The sequence below is a fragment of the Lynx rufus genome, unplaced genomic scaffold (assembly GCF_022079265.1).
Source record: "Lynx rufus isolate CCGP_SWC_20201006 ecotype Redwood Valley unplaced genomic scaffold, mLynRuf1.p SCAF_11, whole genome shotgun sequence".
Classification (NCBI taxonomy): domain Eukaryota; kingdom Metazoa; phylum Chordata; class Mammalia; order Carnivora; family Felidae; genus Lynx; species Lynx rufus.
The window spans coordinates 28,036,299-28,053,208 of NW_025814825.1; the positions used below are offsets into that span (position 1 = coordinate 28,036,299).

The 16,910-nt window shown below is 47.9% G+C and overlaps 1 protein-coding gene and 1 non-coding gene across 10 annotated transcripts in view; one reads left to right on the forward strand and one right to left on the reverse strand.

The window, feature by feature from the left end:
* WDFY4 (WDFY family member 4) overlaps positions 1 to 16,910 on the forward strand; it is a 293,352-nt gene that overhangs the window by 189,187 nt on the left and 87,255 nt on the right. For 7 of the 9 annotated variants that reach the window (XM_047073085.1, XM_047073084.1, XM_047073089.1 and 4 more), the window contains 2 exons: positions 502 to 668; positions 14,168 to 14,316. In XM_047073085.1, coding sequence (XP_046929041.1) covers positions 502 to 668; positions 14,168 to 14,316 — 316 coding nt within the window. Of the gene's footprint in view, positions 1 to 501; positions 669 to 1,576; positions 1,757 to 6,319; positions 6,390 to 14,167; positions 14,317 to 16,910 lie in introns of those variants that run through there. The other 2 variants (XM_047073092.1, XM_047073091.1) reach the window with 2 other exon arrangements.
* TRNAR-UCG (transfer RNA arginine (anticodon UCG)) lies at positions 5,702 to 5,786 on the reverse strand. Its single transcript has one exon. It is a non-coding gene; the product is annotated as a tRNA-Arg (tRNA).

Here is a 16,910-nt window from a genome sequence, read left to right on the forward strand (position 1 = left end):
TTGCCCTGTGGTCACTCTGGAGCTACAGAGCAGCCAGCCCTGGGCACACCTTCCAGAGTGAATCAACCTAACGGTGTGTTGACCACACCACAGGGTCAGAGGGGTGGTGTTCACTTTCAGAAACAGTGGGGCACATGCTGAGGTCCTACCACTCACTTGTGCCTTGAAACCTTGCAGTTTCTCTCGGTGACTCAGGCCCAAACTGTGCACCATCCCTCGTGAGGCCAGGTGGCTTGTGTCAAAAAACGTGTGACCTGGGTCACCTGGGTGGCTCAGTCGGTTAAGCGTCTGACTTCGGCTCAGGTCGTGATCTCACGGTTCAAGGGTTCGAGCCCCACATCAGGCTCTGTGCTGATATCCCAGAGCCTGGGGCTTGCTTCGGATTCTGTGTCTCCCTCTGTCTCTGCCCCTTCCCTGCTCACACTCTGTCTCTCTCTGTCTCTCAACAATAAATAAATGTTTAAAAAAAAAACACACATGTGTCCCTTTATGCTGCTGCAGGTGAGCTGACATCAGAGGAAGCTGAGATCAAGACAGACGAGGTAGCGGTGGACTGCACTCAGCTTACCTTCTTCCCTGCCTTACATGAAAGTCTGCACTCTGAAGATTTCTTGGAACTGTGCCGGGAAAGACAAGTTATTTTACAAGAGCTTCTCGATCATGAAAAGGTAATATAGCCCATCACAATTATTCTTCCAAGATTATCAAACATGAGAGATCAAGCTTTCTTCATTCACGCGGGAGTTGATAGCTCTCTTCACTGTAAAACAAAACAAAGCAAAACAAAACAAAAAAACCCAAAACACAATGAGCAAGAAGACCAGGCACGCTCCTAAATTTGTGGGGCCAGAGCAAGGGTACAAATGGAAACTGACACACCTTGCATCAAGAGTTTAAAAGATATAAATTAAGCTAATAACTGTTATGAAATACGCTGTAATAACTTCCAACAATGACCTTTGTAATACCTGGAAGATCAGTTTCAGATTTGGAATTCTCGATCTGGTTGTTCGGCACCTTGGCTCCCTGCCTGCAGTCTGGCCACCTTGAGGGATCCATCCCACTTTGAGTGTGGAAGTGTTGCGACACTCAGCCCCTAGGTCCAAGCTGGGTCTAGACTGCTCACCCTGCAGCCAGCCTCCCCTGGGCTACCACTCAGGCCCAGGATGAGCATAGTTGTATCCCCATCATTCCTTAGCAGGGTGAACATGGAGACGATAAGTACATGGGCCAGGGGCCAGGCTAGACAGTTAGCAGAGGAGTCCACAGTCTGGGATGCCGGGAAAGGGCTTGGGGGACCCATGGCATGGCCCCTTGGTATGACTGGACAAGGACCAGAGGGATCCCTGAAGTATGGACCCAGTGGAGGGCCCTTTTTTTATTTTTTTAATGTTTATTTATTTTTGAGAGCGAGACAGAGACAGAGAGACAGAGCACAAGACAGAGACAGAGACAGAGACAGAGAGACAGAGCACAAGTGGGGGAGGGGCAGAGAGAGAGGGAGACACAGAATCCAAAGCAGGCTCCAGGCTCTGAGCTGTCAGCACAGAGCCTGACTTGGGCCTTGAACCCACAGACCATGAGATCATGACCTGAGCCAAAGTTGGACAGTTAACCGACTGGGCCACGCAAGTGCTCCTTGGAGGACCCTTCTTAACCAAGTCTAAGAAAGGTATGGAAAATGAAGCTTATGCCTTAGAGTAAAACAGACCTGAGCTCAAATTCCAACTTGGCAGCATACTAAACTGCATGTTACCTCACCTCTGTGAGCCTCAGTTTTCCTTATCTTTAATATGGAATGTAAAGCAATCATTTCACAAAATCCTTGTAAGGTTTAAATGGGATAATGGAAGCAAAGAGACTAGCTCAGAGCTGGGCACATGTAGGGTGGCCTGTTAGAGACAAACTCTCTTCTGTCTCCAGAGGTTGGGTGGGTCAAGGGTCTCCAAGTCTTACCCATCAACACTTCCATTCAGAATGTAAGTGAAGGAGATGTGCCAACAGAACAGAGGAGCGGTCAGGGTGTGGTCCCGGGTGTAGTTTAACCAACATAGTCGTATAACAACATCATCCTTCTTATACTTGCTTAACCCAAGTCTTCCAGGCGTGGAGCACATTTGCAGTCCTTATCACACCTCTTGCCACCATGACTTTGCTCATGCTGGTTCATTCACCTGCAGTGCCCCGCCCACCGGACTCCTGGCTGCTGACTCTCTGAAGTTGATCTTGACCGCTCCCCACTCTGGGACCTGGAGTACTTGCAGTCTCCATTTCCCCCTGCATCACCTCCTACCCTTGCTCCTGGCACACAGACTAACCTTCCCCACCTCACCTATCTGCCTCTCTCACTGCACTGATCCTCTTTAACAGAGGGACTGCTGGGCACCGAACCTCAGGCATACCTGGAGTAGACATTCAGTAAACGCTGATGAATGAAGATTTGTTAAATTCATGTTCATTTTATTTTGACTGTGGAAGTAATGTATGTGTCTACGTCGTGAAATTTTAAAAAGTGGAAATCAAAACATATATACATAACATGTACCTCGACACATACACATTTATATACGTGTGTGTACGTGGTCATAACATCCCAGCTGCTGAGGATAACAGCTGATAACAGTTCGGATGTATCACTATAGTATTGTGTTCATTTGAGAAATGGATATTTGAGAAATGTGCTGTCAGTTGAAAAACAGCTAGGAGATTAATGCTAGGAGATAGAATCAAAACTTTTCTTTGCCTTATGCCCTCAGAAGATTGTATAAAGAGGTGATTCCCAACAGGGGGAAGCTTTACCCCCAGGGGGATATTTACCAATATCTGGAGACATCTTCAGTTTCATGACTTGGTAGGGAAGGAGTGCTATTCGTTTCTGGTAGGCAGAGGCCAAGGTTGTCGCTAACAATCCTACAATTGCTCAGGATAGTCCCACCTTCCACTAGAAAATAATTATTCAGTCCAGAACGTCTATAGTGTCAGAGTGGGAAACCCTGAAGTGAAGGATGTATAGTAAGCAGATGTCGTGTTCCAACCATCCCCTCCTACTTTCTTCCTAGGATAAAGAAAATACTGGATCATATGTCTCCATTTGGTTATTTTCTTTGTTTTGCTAACAACAGATCAACAACAAAGCTTTGCTTTTGCTTGGTACATTGATTTTCTGTTGCCACCATAACAAACTACCACAAACTTAGTGACTTAAAGCAACACATGTTTATTATCTCAAAAGTCCCAGCACAACACGGCTCCGATAGCTCTCTGTTTAGAGTCGCACAGAGCTGAAAGCAAGGTGTTGACCAGGCTGCATTTCTTTTGAGAGGTTCTGGAAATGAATCCATGTTCAAGTTCATCTGGGTGTTGGCAGAACTTGGTCCAATGCTTCTGTAGGACTGAGGTCCCTGTTTCTTTGCTGCCTGGCAAAACCTTCATCTGCAGGTTTTTTTCAAGCAGCACCTAAATTAGCATCTGATGGGAGCATCGGGGACAAGGTTCTTGGGGGACAGCTGTGGAAAACTGCCTGCCAGTTAGTATCACTCAGGGTCCATAGCCTACCTAATCTGTGTCCTCACCTACCAAGGGGAGCCTCTGCATGTGGCCTGGCTCCCATATACCTCCTAAGCCCAACCTGATAGTTCTAGCCCTAACTGGGTTGCACCGAGGGCAAGTTCTGAAGTTTATCATCATAGCCAAGAGCTAGTCTTAGCCTCAGTCTATGCAGCAGGTGGATGACGTTGGTAACTGTTTTGGTCTCTGAGGTTGTCCTATCCAGTGGTATTTCCCTCAGGGGTCCTGTTGGAGGTGGTGGTGGTGGGAGGGGAAGCCTGAGGCCCACAGGTAATTGACTTTGCTAACTCCTGAGAGGCAAGACAAGACCAGGAAGAGACAGTTCTCCCACCCTCCCCTGTCTTGTACTTAAACTTCAGTCTTTCTTGGTCTCCATGTCACACAGCAGGAAACTGTCAGAAGCGCCACACGTGGCTTGTTGTCGTAGCAGGGATCTCCAGGCTGTGTAGACAGGAGCATGCCGAACTCAGCAGGCGCTGAGACTAGGAGCAGTCCCTTTTCCACTTAGCACTTCGTATCCCCTGGCCTGCCTGGAGGGGACAGCCTGGGGGCGGGGGGCCCAGATGAATGTCAGTTCCCTGGAACCAAAGACTGAGCAGCTGCAGAGTCAAGGTTATTCCTGCCATTATCTGGACATTCGTTCTTTTCTCAAGCTGTTTTGATTCATTTCACTGGGTTATGTTGTTGCCTCTGGCTTCCTGGTAAATTATAGGAGAGGTTATTTTCCGATTCAGCCTGAGTTTCTCCAGGATCACTGGAACCAAACCACTGGACACACTTGCTCCCTGGAGAAGGAGGTGTGGGAGGAGAGCAGCCAGGGCCACGTAGGGTCAGGCTTCCCGAAGGCAGGATAGTGGGGGGCAGAGGCTACAGGCAGACTTCGTACTGACCCCCTTACTAAGCCCTGTCTCCACCACTTACAGGCCTAATGACTTTGAATGAAGTAGTGGAATCACTTCTGACCTCATTTCCTCTATCTTTAAATGGGATTATACTCCTTGACTCACCAGTTTGTATCAGAGATCAAAGGTGTACTGCGTGCCCCTGCCTGAAACTCTGTTTTCCATGCAGAGGGAGCTCTAGGTGGGTTGTATCTGCTATTATCACTGTAGACCATTGCTCCTTTTATAATTAAGAGAGAGAAAGAGAGAGAGAGAGCAAGTCAGGGAGAGAGGCAGAGAGAGAGAGAGAGAGAGAGAGAATCTGAAGCAGACTCCACACTCAGCATGGAGCCCAACGAGGGTTCAATCCCACAACCCTGGATCATGACCTGAACCGAAATCAGAATCAGATGCTCAACCAACTGAGTCACCCAGGTGCCCCATTCCTCTTCTTTTAATACTACCTCAGGATTTGTTCTCTCAGTCCAAGAAGGAAGGAGGTGTGGGGTGCAAACCCCGGTACTTAAGTCATGACCTTGAGGAAGTGGGAAAGGATATGTCAGTGCCAACAACGAAGTGCTCCTATGAAAACCTGGCCCCAGATGGCCCGACTCCTGGGATGCTCCTGTGAGGCAAGGTGTGAGTGACTGGGCACAATGCGAGACTCAGGGGGTCTGAGTGGCGCTGCTGTCCTGCTGAGATGGTGGAAGATGAGGCAGAGAGTCAGAGGAGAGCCCACGAGAGACCAGGCCTACTGGGATGGGGCTCCCAGAGGACTTCTTGAATCCACCGCAAAATGCAACATTTTGTGAGAAAGAGGGAAGTTGCTGGGTTTGGGGCATAGATTAGCATGTGGTGAAACAGAGTGAGTCCCTAAATTATTTATTTATTTATTTTTTTCATTAAAAAATGTTTTTTAACGTTTATTTATTTTTGAGAGAGAGAGACAGAGTGCAAGAGGGGAAGGGGCAGAGAGAAAGAAGGAGACACAGAATCTGAAGCAGGTTCCAGGCTCTGAGCTGTCAGCCCAGAGCCTGACGCGGCGCTTGAACCTATGGACCAGACCGTGAGATCATGACCTGAGCTGAAGTCAGACACTCAACCAACTGAGCCACCAGGGCCCCTTAAAAATTTTTTTTTTAATGTTCATTTATTTTTGAGAGACAGCGAGACAGAGCATAAGCGGGGGAGGGCAGAGAGAGAGGGAGACACAGCATCTGAAGCAGGCTCCAAGCTCTGAGCTATCAGCACAGAGCCCAAAGCGGGGCTTGAACCCATGAACCGTGAGATCACGACCTGAGCCGAAGTCAGACGCTCAACCAACTGAGCCACCCAGGCGCCCCTATTTTAATTTTATTTTTAAATTTTTCTTTAGTGTTTACGTATTTTTGAGAGACAGACCATGAGTGGGGGAGGGGCAGAGAGAGAGGGGAACGAGTCCTTAAATTTAAAGCAAGAGGCAGGAAGGAGCATGAGGAAGCAGGCTGCAGAAACCCAAGAGCATCCTGGGGCAGAAGAGTGGAGTCAGGTCTACACTAGGAGCTCTCCATGGAGCAGGCCCCGGTGGGCTGTGGGGGCATGCGCCCCCCCCCGACTTGCCCCCCTCCCCTCCCACACGTCCACCAGCCAGGCCCTCACGGCCCACGCGCACCTGCTCACCGCTGCCCCGTAGCCGAGGCCTCCTGGGTGGACCTGTCCTGGTGTCCCGTGTATGCCCACGGCACTCTGCTCACTCTGCTGCCAGAACCCCCTCATCTCAGGGCTCTGACGCTATTTCTGAGTCTTCCTGTGGGTTCTTGACAGGCACGGATGCGTTTGAATTTATCCTTGTCCCTCCCTTTCCTGACATGAAGGATTTGTGTTCTGGAAAGGTCTGCTGAACTGGCGAGTGCAGCTGTGTGAAGAGGCGCCCACAGGGAGCCAGCTGGATGTACATAGCTCTCAGAGCGGGCAGACTGCCTGCAGCCATGACCTGGGTCTTCGCTCGGGTCCCTCAGGGCCTGGCTGGTCGGTGGAGCCTCTCTGGGAGCAGGTGAGACATGGCTGAGCAGGGCCTGGCTTCCACCGCAAATCCACCCCCACCACCGAGGAGGCAGATGCCAACAGTGTGGGCCCAAGAGGGCAGCTTGGCACAGGGCAAGTGCTCCGACTGGACTCAGAGCCCCCTCCTGCTCTTTGTTTATTGCTATGGCTGGACGTCTGGAGCCGTTGCTCTGTGTCTTTTACACAGCACCTCATCTCGTCTCACAGGGCCTCTGAGGGTGGCTGCCTCACTTCTCCTTCCCAGGTGGCAAGAGTCGGGCCTCATGTGCCTGCCAGCTGAAATTGCTGGAATTTGATGGCAGATCCGTGTCATTCGAAATTCACGTGGTTTTCCGCTTTCTTCCAGCTCACTGTGTCGAGCAAGTTACCCTAAACTCCCCACTGCCCTCCGCTTCAGCAACCTTCCTGTACTGGGGCTCACGGATGTTGGCTCCAGGCCCTCTTGTGCTTCTTTTGTAAACTTTCTGGTTAACACTGGCCCAGGCGGGCAGGCCTCCAGGTCCCTCACCACACACAGCATCTCCGCACAGGACACAGCAGGCCAAGCACGTGCCATCCTGCCCGCCTGCTCATGCCCTAGCCTCGGGTCCAGTTTACTGCTTGTCAAGAGCGGGAACTGGACCTTGAGGAAGGACGATTTGTGGCACTGACCTTTGACCTGTGAATATGTTCCAGCAAAAATATACAAAGTTTGCCCAGAGCAGGTGCATGTGTATATTTGGAGGGGGAGGGGGCGGTGGTACCCTTAGTATTTCTTCAGGCCGCTACTTTCTGCCTGTATTGAGACATTTTGTAGCAAGAGTTCTCTGTAAACTAGGTATTCCCCTGACTCGGACATCTCTGTTAGACCTTCTGGGCCTGTGTTTTTTCCAAATTTCTAAGAAAGCACGCTCAACGGGAGTGTGTGGCCGATGCATCCGTGCTCAGAAAACCTGGAACACTGGCCGTCAACTAGCCATCATGTAAGCCGGACAGGCAGCCCCACGGTGAGTCCCTGCTTCCCCCTGCCCTGCCCCCTCAGAAGTGCTTTGCCAGAACAGTCCAGGAGACTCTCTAGGTTGTGACCTCTTTCCAGGCTTCTGGGTGGCCCACCCCTGCCAGGGGCCTCCAGGGGAAGCAGGCGGGGCTGGGGCTCCGGAGTGGCAGCAGCTTAACTCCTGTCTTTATGCAAACATTGGAGCTCTGACCACTTCCAGCGATACCTGGGACTGTGATTATTCTGTGCTCCCCTTGCGTCATTGATTAATGATTCCCAGAACCACAAACACATTTCTCTGTGACCAGCTCCATGTGACGTGAGAAGTGGTATATGTAATGCATACTAATCATGGGTCCGAGTTAGCCACTGTGCCGTTGGGGACAGTCCTTTGTACCCTGCCACGTAAGCTGCTCTTAGAGGTGAGTCTCCACTTGGCAAAATGGGCTTCCGAGACCCAGACCAGAGTCAGAAGTCAAGTGGGAGTTGTGTTTGCTGTTGCTGTTCGCTTTGATTACGTGGACAACTGAAATTAATTTCAATACAGACTCCATGTGAAATATTAGCTCGGGCTTGCTTGCAAGGAATCAGGTCGAAGGGAGTTATTTTTGGTCTGGACAGCAGAGAGCAGCATCAGGCTCTTCCCAGATGTTTTGAGCGGAGGCCCTTTATGGGAAGCGAAGACGTGTGTTAACCTTCCTGGGTAGTACCTCCCCGTGTAGGTGAACGGCCCCGACTGGCTTTCTAAGATGTAGAGATGCACGGGTCATACCTACTTAACCCCTTCTGCGACTCTGTCCACCATATTTTGTGCTCAAGGCCATTCCCCAGCTGGCCCTGCGGCCTCCCTGGACCTTGTCTCCCTCGCCCTTACATGTGTGCGCACACAGAGGACACACACACACACACACACCTGACTTTTTACTCTAATTGCATGCAGCTACTTATGATCTCCAAACATGTCCGGCTGCTTCAAGACTGTGCCATGGAATGCTTCTCCCGTTTTTACTCTTCTTTATTCCTAACCCCAGCCTTGAGGTCACTTCCTTGGGAACTGTTTCTCTTATGTCAACCCCATCCCCTCTCTCACCCCTATCTGGGCCAGACAGCTCCCTCTGTGTCCCCAGTGCCTGTATTTCCCCTGTCCGTGCTGTGCCAGGATGGTTGATACTCTTCTCCCTCCTGTTAGACCACGAGCACCATGAAGGTGTGCTTTATCTCCCTTTGTGCCTGACGGGTGTGGGATACACACTGAACATTCAATGCGGGTCTGAGAAATGAATGCATGAACGAACGAACAAATGAATGAGCTATAAGCAGCATGCTTATGTGAGAGGAGACCTCGTCTTTCATAGCTTCGCTGGTGTCTGTGAGTCCATTTCTCAAAGTATGGTCTTCAGCATCATCTAGGCTTCTTATTAAACTGAGGATTCCAGGTCCCACTCTGTACCTGCCGAACCAGAACATCTGGGAATATAGCCTGGGAATGTGAACTCCAGCAAGCTGCCCAGGTGATTCTCATACATTCTCTTTGGATAAATGCCTGAGATACATACACACGTCAGGGTTTTGCAACATTCAGAGCTGCCCGGGCTAGAAACACGCTCCAGTTTCAATCAGTCACCAATGAGTAAATCCTTACTCATTGCATGCTTTGAATAGTCGTCAATATGTTTCACATTACGCTGGTGCAATTTCCATCCTTTCCATCTGGTCTCCTGTGAGCCCGCCTTGAAAGGCGGGGAGGCTCAGCTCTTTGCAGGCTTGCCTGTGGAAGTGGCGCCTGCAGGCAGGCAGGGGGCATCCCTGCTCCTTGTCTGAAAAGATGAGCTGCTACAAGCATTATATTTCCTCTCAGATTTGCCAAATTGATATAAAAATAGTATCTTTTTATTGTTTTAAGATATATTTTTGGGGCACCTGGGTGGCTCAGTCGGTTGAGTGTCCGACTTCGGCTCAGGTCATGATCTCACAGTCCGTGAGTTCGAGCCCTGCGTCGGGCTCTGTGCTGACAGCTCAGAGCCTGGAGCCTGCTTCTGATTTTGTGTCTCCCTTTCTCTCTGCTCTTCCCCCACTTGCAGTCTGCCTCTCTGTCTCTCAAAATTAAATAAACATTAAAAAAATTTTTTATAGGAAAAAGATACATTTTTATGACTATTATGACCAAATACTCCGCTGAAAAGTGATCAAGATGCCAGAGTTCACATGTAGCCAACATAAATGTAATTTACATAGTCTCTCTCTGTTTTGATGCTTAACTTTTTTGAAAAATGAGGATACTTATTCTATGTGCCAGTATAACAACATGTATTGGCAGCAGGGTCTAGGCAGGCAGAAGATGGACAAAAGGGACACATGACCCATGTGTGCAGGGTTAAAGCTTTATTTGCAGATTTTGCATACAAATATAAGGAAATGTACACATCTGCTCTGCTCTGGATATCTCACAGGACAGCTCTGCGTCTGTTTTTCTACCCATCAAATTCGGGCATTGCACTAACTTGCAGACTAATGATACTGGAAAGAACTTCAAAGAGCCTCCAGCTGACCTTCCCCTTTTGCAGATGTGCACACTGAGGCCTGACTCTACGAGAATGTGCTGGCAGGGGCTTCGAGGGAATGTCCCAGCAAATTATTGCCCCTGGTAACTTCAGCTCTGGGAGTTTTGGATTTCCAGACAACCTGTTTCTTATCATACACAAGGCCAGGTGCGGCCACACACTTAGTTATCCACCTGCCAGGAATGATAATATATTATCCAGCTGATCTTAAAAAAAAAAAAGAAATTCTACTTCTGAAGCTGAAGTTCCTCTCTTTTTGGAGGGATCAATAGAATCACGGCATGAGGGATTTCTTAATCATGAGTAAACTTGGGGAGGCAACCCTCCCAGGGCTAATTTAAATGGAAGAGCGGGTAATAGTTCACTTGGGCTCATTTTTTAGTTTTTAAAATGCCATTCTTTTCTAGAAGAATCAATTTTTAAGCTATTAACCCAGCTCTCACTAGACGTCTTTCTTGTGGTTTGATTTATTCTGGTTGTTACTTAATTCCCCCCAAAAGAAAAGCCCAGGAGATCATAGGAATGTGCCCCAGCCCCTACCGTTGGCTCCAAAGAAGTTGGGCGAGGGTGGGGCTTTGTGGGGGAGGGGACAGGTTTGGAGGTACACAGACCAGTGCTACATCTCACTGTGTGAACTTGAGGATGAAGTCTCCTCTGTACAAAGGGTTAGAGAAGAAAGTTTAAATAAGCTCACATAACCCTTCTGACGGGGCTGGTGGGAGTATAAATTGGTACCACCTTGCAGGAGGGCAGTCTGGCAACAGAGGAGAATTTAAGATACCCACACCCTTGGTCTGCAGTCCAACTTCTAGAAATACATCCTTCAGATTTACCTGAGTGTTCTGAGGGACATAGGTACAAGGATAGTCACCACGGCATTGCTTGTGATGCCCAAACGTTAGAAAACAACCTGATTCCATAGGGGATTGGTCGACTAAGTTCTAGTACATCCTTGCAAGGAAATAGCCTGTACCTATTAATAAGAGGGAGACAACTGTGTAAGAAGTGATTTGCAAGGGTCTCCAAGATGGGCCATGAAGGGAAAAAACTAGATGTAGAACAGTAAGCATATGAATATGCTATTTGTATAAAATAAAAAAGGATATGTATACAGTACCTTATACATTCTTAAGTATAGAATATACTTATTTTGAGTGTATATACTGTAGGAGAGTTACAACTTTCCCCCTACCCCATTAGAGGCTCCAAACAGGCCTAAGAATTAAGGTGACAGAAGACAGATTAACAGGATAATACGGATTTTACTTTTACAGGTACATGGGAGCTGTCACAGGAAAATGCAAAGCCCCAAAAGTGGTTGGGCCTAAGTGCATAGGTTGAACAAAGTATAGTGATTGTGAAAGAGTAACTAAAAGATACAGAGAGGCTCAAGGGAGGTAAGGGTTTGTCCAGCCAGGTTTGTTTGTACAGATTTCCCTAGGTCTGACCTAGGTCTGACCTCTCTGCGTGAGTCTCTGAACTCTCTGCAAGAGTGTTCGTTTCCTCCTAATATAGGGAGGGCATTTTTCACCTGGGAGTTATCCTTGCTTTCAGGAAGAAAAGCGTAGGCCAGAGTGCTGTTCCTGTACCTGCTGTCGTTTTAAGTGTCTTTGATGCAAAACAATCCTCGGGACAAAGTGGTGTATTTTGGGGTGGCACATGGGCTACCCTTCCATACAATAAAGTGGTGATGGTGATTGCCTCTGGGGAAGGCTTTCAGGGAAGCTGGAGGGCTCCACTCAATTGCCTCCATCCCAAAGTAGACATTTATCCTCAATCCTTCCTATTATTATTATTGTTATTACTGGTCTTCCAGTCTGTTGAGTAGCAGTTCTTGTTGATTCTACCCCTTCTTGCTTAGCTTCCCTACTTGTCTTCTTTTCCCCACTTGCCTCTGCCACCCTATCCCAAGCCACCATTCTTCCACAGGACTACGGGAAGAGCCATGTGACTGACCACCTGCTCTTGGCTCCTTTGGGTCTACTCTGCACCCAGCAGCCAGTGTCCTCTTTCAGAAATGACCCCTCCCATGGCTTCCTATTGCAACGAGAATAAAACCCAATGGCCTTACCAAGATTCCAGGCCCCTCCCCAGATCTAAGCATGACTACTTCTCAACTTCAATTCAGCCACTCTGACCTCTTTTCTGTTTCCCAGATCTACCCTTTCTGTCTCTAGGCTCTGGACTGGATGTTCTTTTCCCCTGAAATGTTCTCTGAGTTTTCCATGGCTGCCCCACTTCCATAAATCAAGTCTCAGAGTTTGTGTAAAAGTGTCCCTACAAGCTTCTCTCTTCCTTGTTATCAGCCTATTGTTTCTCTCTCAGCACATAGCACAATTTGTGATCATTTATTGGTTGATGTTGCATGCCTACTACCCCCTAGTAGGGGGTAGATTTTCCCCCTAGATTTTAAGCCCCGTGAGGATAGGGTTCTTGTTTATCTTGTCCATGCCTCTGTCCCCAAAGCCTAGCTCAGGGCCTGGCATATAGTAGGTGCTGAGTCCAAACTTGTGAATAGATGGCCGTATGGATGAATGAACAAAGTTGGAAATGAGTCCGTGGTAAATCGTGGCTCTGCAGGCAGGTTGAGGGCCAGCTCCTCTGACAAGGTGGATGCAGGAGAGGCCTGGGAGCCAGCAGCCTGCAGAAGGCTTGGGTTTTAGGAGCCAGGATAATTAGCTAGTTCTCACTTAGGAAAAATAGTTCAGAGATGACTTTCCCTGGATCACAGTGGGTAATGCTTAACTTGGAACCAAAAACCCTTGGCGGATCTTCATTTTCTGGCCTTGGCCCTGACTTTGATCCCATTTGATGCACGAGTTGAAGAACTGGTGTTCAAGGCCTGCTTTCCAGATTTCATCACTGTGGTCCTATTATTTCTCCCAACGGTGAGCAGGGAGTTTAGCTTCAATCCCAGGCTCAGCCACTTACTATGTGACTAATCTTGGGTGAAATTTTTATCTCTGGGACCTTTTTTTTTTTCCCCCAGTAGTAAAATCTTCCTTGCCTGATTGAAAGGATTATATTGGTTAATACGTGTAAAATGTTTACAATGGCCATATGTTAGGTAGTTGAAAAAAATCAGTTCCTCTTTTGTGTAACTGGAATTAGCATAGAATTGCCCTGAGAAAATGTTGGCCTTGACCTTGCTCTTGGTCCATTTGGGTTCCTGTCGTCTAGAATTCATTTCTTTCCTCACTTGTTCAGGGAAGTGTTTCATGTGAGGACCCACTTAGTCCTGACTTCCTGTAGGATTCTAGGTCATACCAAGACATTGTCCCAGGTCAGGCCCCCCACCGGAAGCCAACTACGGGTCAGAGGTGTGTATGCAGGAAGTTCACCAGGAGGGATAATCACAGGATCGGGCAGAGGGAGAAAGGCAACTCTGAGGCTCTCAGCAAAGGCCTCTATGATTCCACAGAAGCTTGAGGTCTGGAGTGATTCTTCAGAGTCGGCTGGAATTGAGGCAAAGGGTGACTCTTCCAGCTCTACAGTGACCAGATGGGGTACAGACAGCCACTGGGAAGGGGGCGTGACCTTTGGCCAGGCTTTCTCTTTACCAGAGGTAATTCTGGAAAGCTGCCAGCATTTCCAGCCACTGAGAGAAGAACCTGAGTCTGAAAGGAGGGATAGAGCATGGGCCTCCTCTGCACACACCTTGGACTAGCCTTGGCCTTGCAGAGACAGCAGTATCAGTCTTAACACTTGTGGGTCTAGGCAGACCAGTTCCACTCCTGGCTTGGCCACTCACCAGCTGGCCCCCTGACAAGCTCCTTCACCTCTGTAACTGAGGGATGCTGGTACCTTAAAAACCTTCCTCATTGTTAACTGCAGAATGTTTTGCGTGATTGTGCAGGAGGTAAAGTGAGACAGATTGTCAATATGCCCAAAACAGCAATAAATACTCATCTTGGTGGGGGTAGCGGTGGCCTTGGGTAAATGAGGTAACTACACAGGGCGTTGGGTGTAGATGTGCCACTTAAACTCTGAAGAGCAGGGCAGCTCTCGGGCAGTGGCTCTGTCCCTCTTACAGGGCGCTACTCCGACGTCCAGTGTCTCAGTGGGTGACTGGTCATCCATAAGCATGATGGGCCTGCTTCACATGCACACGAACTGACCGTGACGCTGTTTCCCTCCAGGTGACACAGAAATACTCCCTGGTGATCGTGCAGGGCCACCTGGTCTCTGAAGGGATCCTGCTTTTTGGCCATCAGCACTTCTACATCTGTGAGAACTTCACGCTGTCCCCTGTGGGTGATGTCTACTGTACCCGCCACTGCTTATCCAAGTGAGTTCCCTGCTTCCCCCAGCAGATTCTTCCCTGAGCCTTAACTTCCTTCTCAGCCACCCCTACTCCTACCCTGCCCACCTTGTTCTCTTTGTGGGCTGACATTTGTGCCTGAAACGGAGCCAGGAGCTAGAATAGAAGAACTGAGACATAGGCATCCATGACTGTGGCTTCCCAAAGCTGAAGTTTGGGGTGGGTAACAATGGGACTGCTCCCCATACCTCTCGTGATATGGGGCGCACCTCAAGACAAGGGGGCTTCTCTCCTTAGGTTATTTCGGTGATTGAATCCAGTCCCATCAGCTTGCTCATTCAACAGCTTGTCGATTGCTCCTTCTGTGTGAACCATCAGACAGTGGCCCTCGTGCCGAGTGAGTGCACTCAGCAGCACAAATGGGTTCTTTTGGAAAGAGTTTCGAGCACACTGACATCACAAATTTATTGCGAGAGGAGCCTTCTGGGATCACACTTGATGACATGGGGCTAGTGTGGTGAGGGAGGGCTACTGGAGGAGGGAGGCTGAGATCTGGGTTCTGAAACATGGCTGGGATTTGGGTAGAACTCAGACAAGTCTTTTTTTTTTTTTTTTTTTTTTTACGCCAACAAATACCAGAGGTCTTTGGCAGGAAATTCAGAAGTCCTTCTTTATAATCAAGTGTATTTGTTCAGGTAGCTCTCCTTGGTTAATTCTCTTGTGTTCATAATGTATAGCCATTCATTCAAAGTCAGATTGACTCTGTTCACACTTTGGCTGGGAGCTCAGTTGTCAGGTAATATGCTCCACCTGATCATCGCATTTGATCATCACAACAAACATGGATGAAGATTTCTTGACTTTTCTGGTTTAGCAAAGGTTCAAATGATGACAAGATAACCTCTTCACCCGGAAGCTCTTAAACTAGTATCAAGTCACCTTGAGGGCTAGTTTAAACAGACTTCTGGGAACCCACCTTCACCCCAGTTTCCACTTTGATAGATGTGCCGGAGGGCCTGAGATTTTAACAAGTTCTTGGGTGATGCTGATGCTTCTGGTGTGGGACCACGCTTTGAGAACCGCTGTTTTAGACTATCGACAGAAGCACCAGAGCCTTACCTGCCAATAACTTAAAAATTTTAACTCCTGGTTGTCGTTATCATTTCCAGCCTATGGCAGGAAGCAAGAGTTCAAGGAGTGTGAAAGAATAGATGTCAGCCCACCCTCCTTTGATTTAGATTTGCTTTAAAATGCTTGGCATTTTTCTTTCTGCTCATTTGCATCTTTTATTCATACCAAATGTTCACCGGTTGCTGCGAGTCTTCTGTGCTTTTCCAAGGCAGGAGGAGCATAATTAATCCTTGGCACATGCATCCCATCTTATTCCTCATGTTTTATTGATACTGATCAATACGGACAATGGGTCTGCAGACTTGCCTTTCTGAGAGCTGATGAAAGCTTTCTCGTCTACCTATCTGCATGGCATGCCCCTGTAATGACTTGCATAATCCATTGCTTCACTCTCCACCTCTGGTTTAAATCGAGTTAGTGTTAGAGAAGATGTTATTGATTAGGCAAATTGTGTTTATGAGGTGCATCTAATCATGATCAAATTGGCTACATCTGCACTTTTAATAGAAGCCCAGTTGTCGGGTTGTAGGTACTCACTTGATTTGCAATGACAAAGGAGACTTCCCATGTCTGGAAATGTATTTTTCTAGAATGCGAGTAGGAGTGCAGTAAGAACAAATTACTACCCTGGAGTATCATTTGGGAATTGCTTAGGTAATTTTAGTCACTAGACCTCAAAGAAGTATTTGTTAACCAGACAGTGCTTTCTCTCTGAGGTCTTGTCTGCTGCCCTAAGAAACTTCTGGCACTCATGGAGATGCGGTTCTCAGAGACCAGCTATTAGATCATGTGAGATCAATGGGGATTAAGTCTTATTTTGACCATGGAGACTAAGGAAGATACATAAATAAGCAAGTTAAAAATAAAGCAACCCTGAAATGTTTCTTTAAAAGACTGCCATCAAATTGAGTAGAGTTGAGCACTAGACCTTGAAAGAAGCTCTCTGATGCACCATAAAAATATCCCAGATAAAACTCAGGAACAATGCAAATCCTCCAGCATTGATTGCGCTTGAGTACTTTGGAGCTTTCCTCAGAAGGTAAGGACCTTTCTAGATGGTTTATTTTGCTTTCAGTGAGATTGCCCATTACCTGAATAGAATGATCGTATTTGTTCCCTAAGGCTATATAGCAAAGTACCAAAAATTGGGTGGCTTAAAAAAACAAATTTATTGTCTCCCAATTCTGGAAGATAGAAGGCCAAAATCAAGGTGTCAGCAGGGCCATGGTCTCTCTCCAGTTCTCGGAGAGGATCCTTCCTTGCCTCATAGCCTCTGGTGTTTCCCTGCAGCCCTTGCCTTTTCTTGGCTTGGACACATCATTCCAGTCACATGGCCACCTTATGTCTGTGTGTCATGAGATCTTCCCTCTGTGTGTGTGTGTGTGTGTGTGTGTGTGTGTGTCTGTCTGTCTCTGTGTCCAAATTTCCCCTTTGTTTAAGGACACCAGTCATATTGGATTAGGGCCAATCTTGACCTCATTTTAACATTA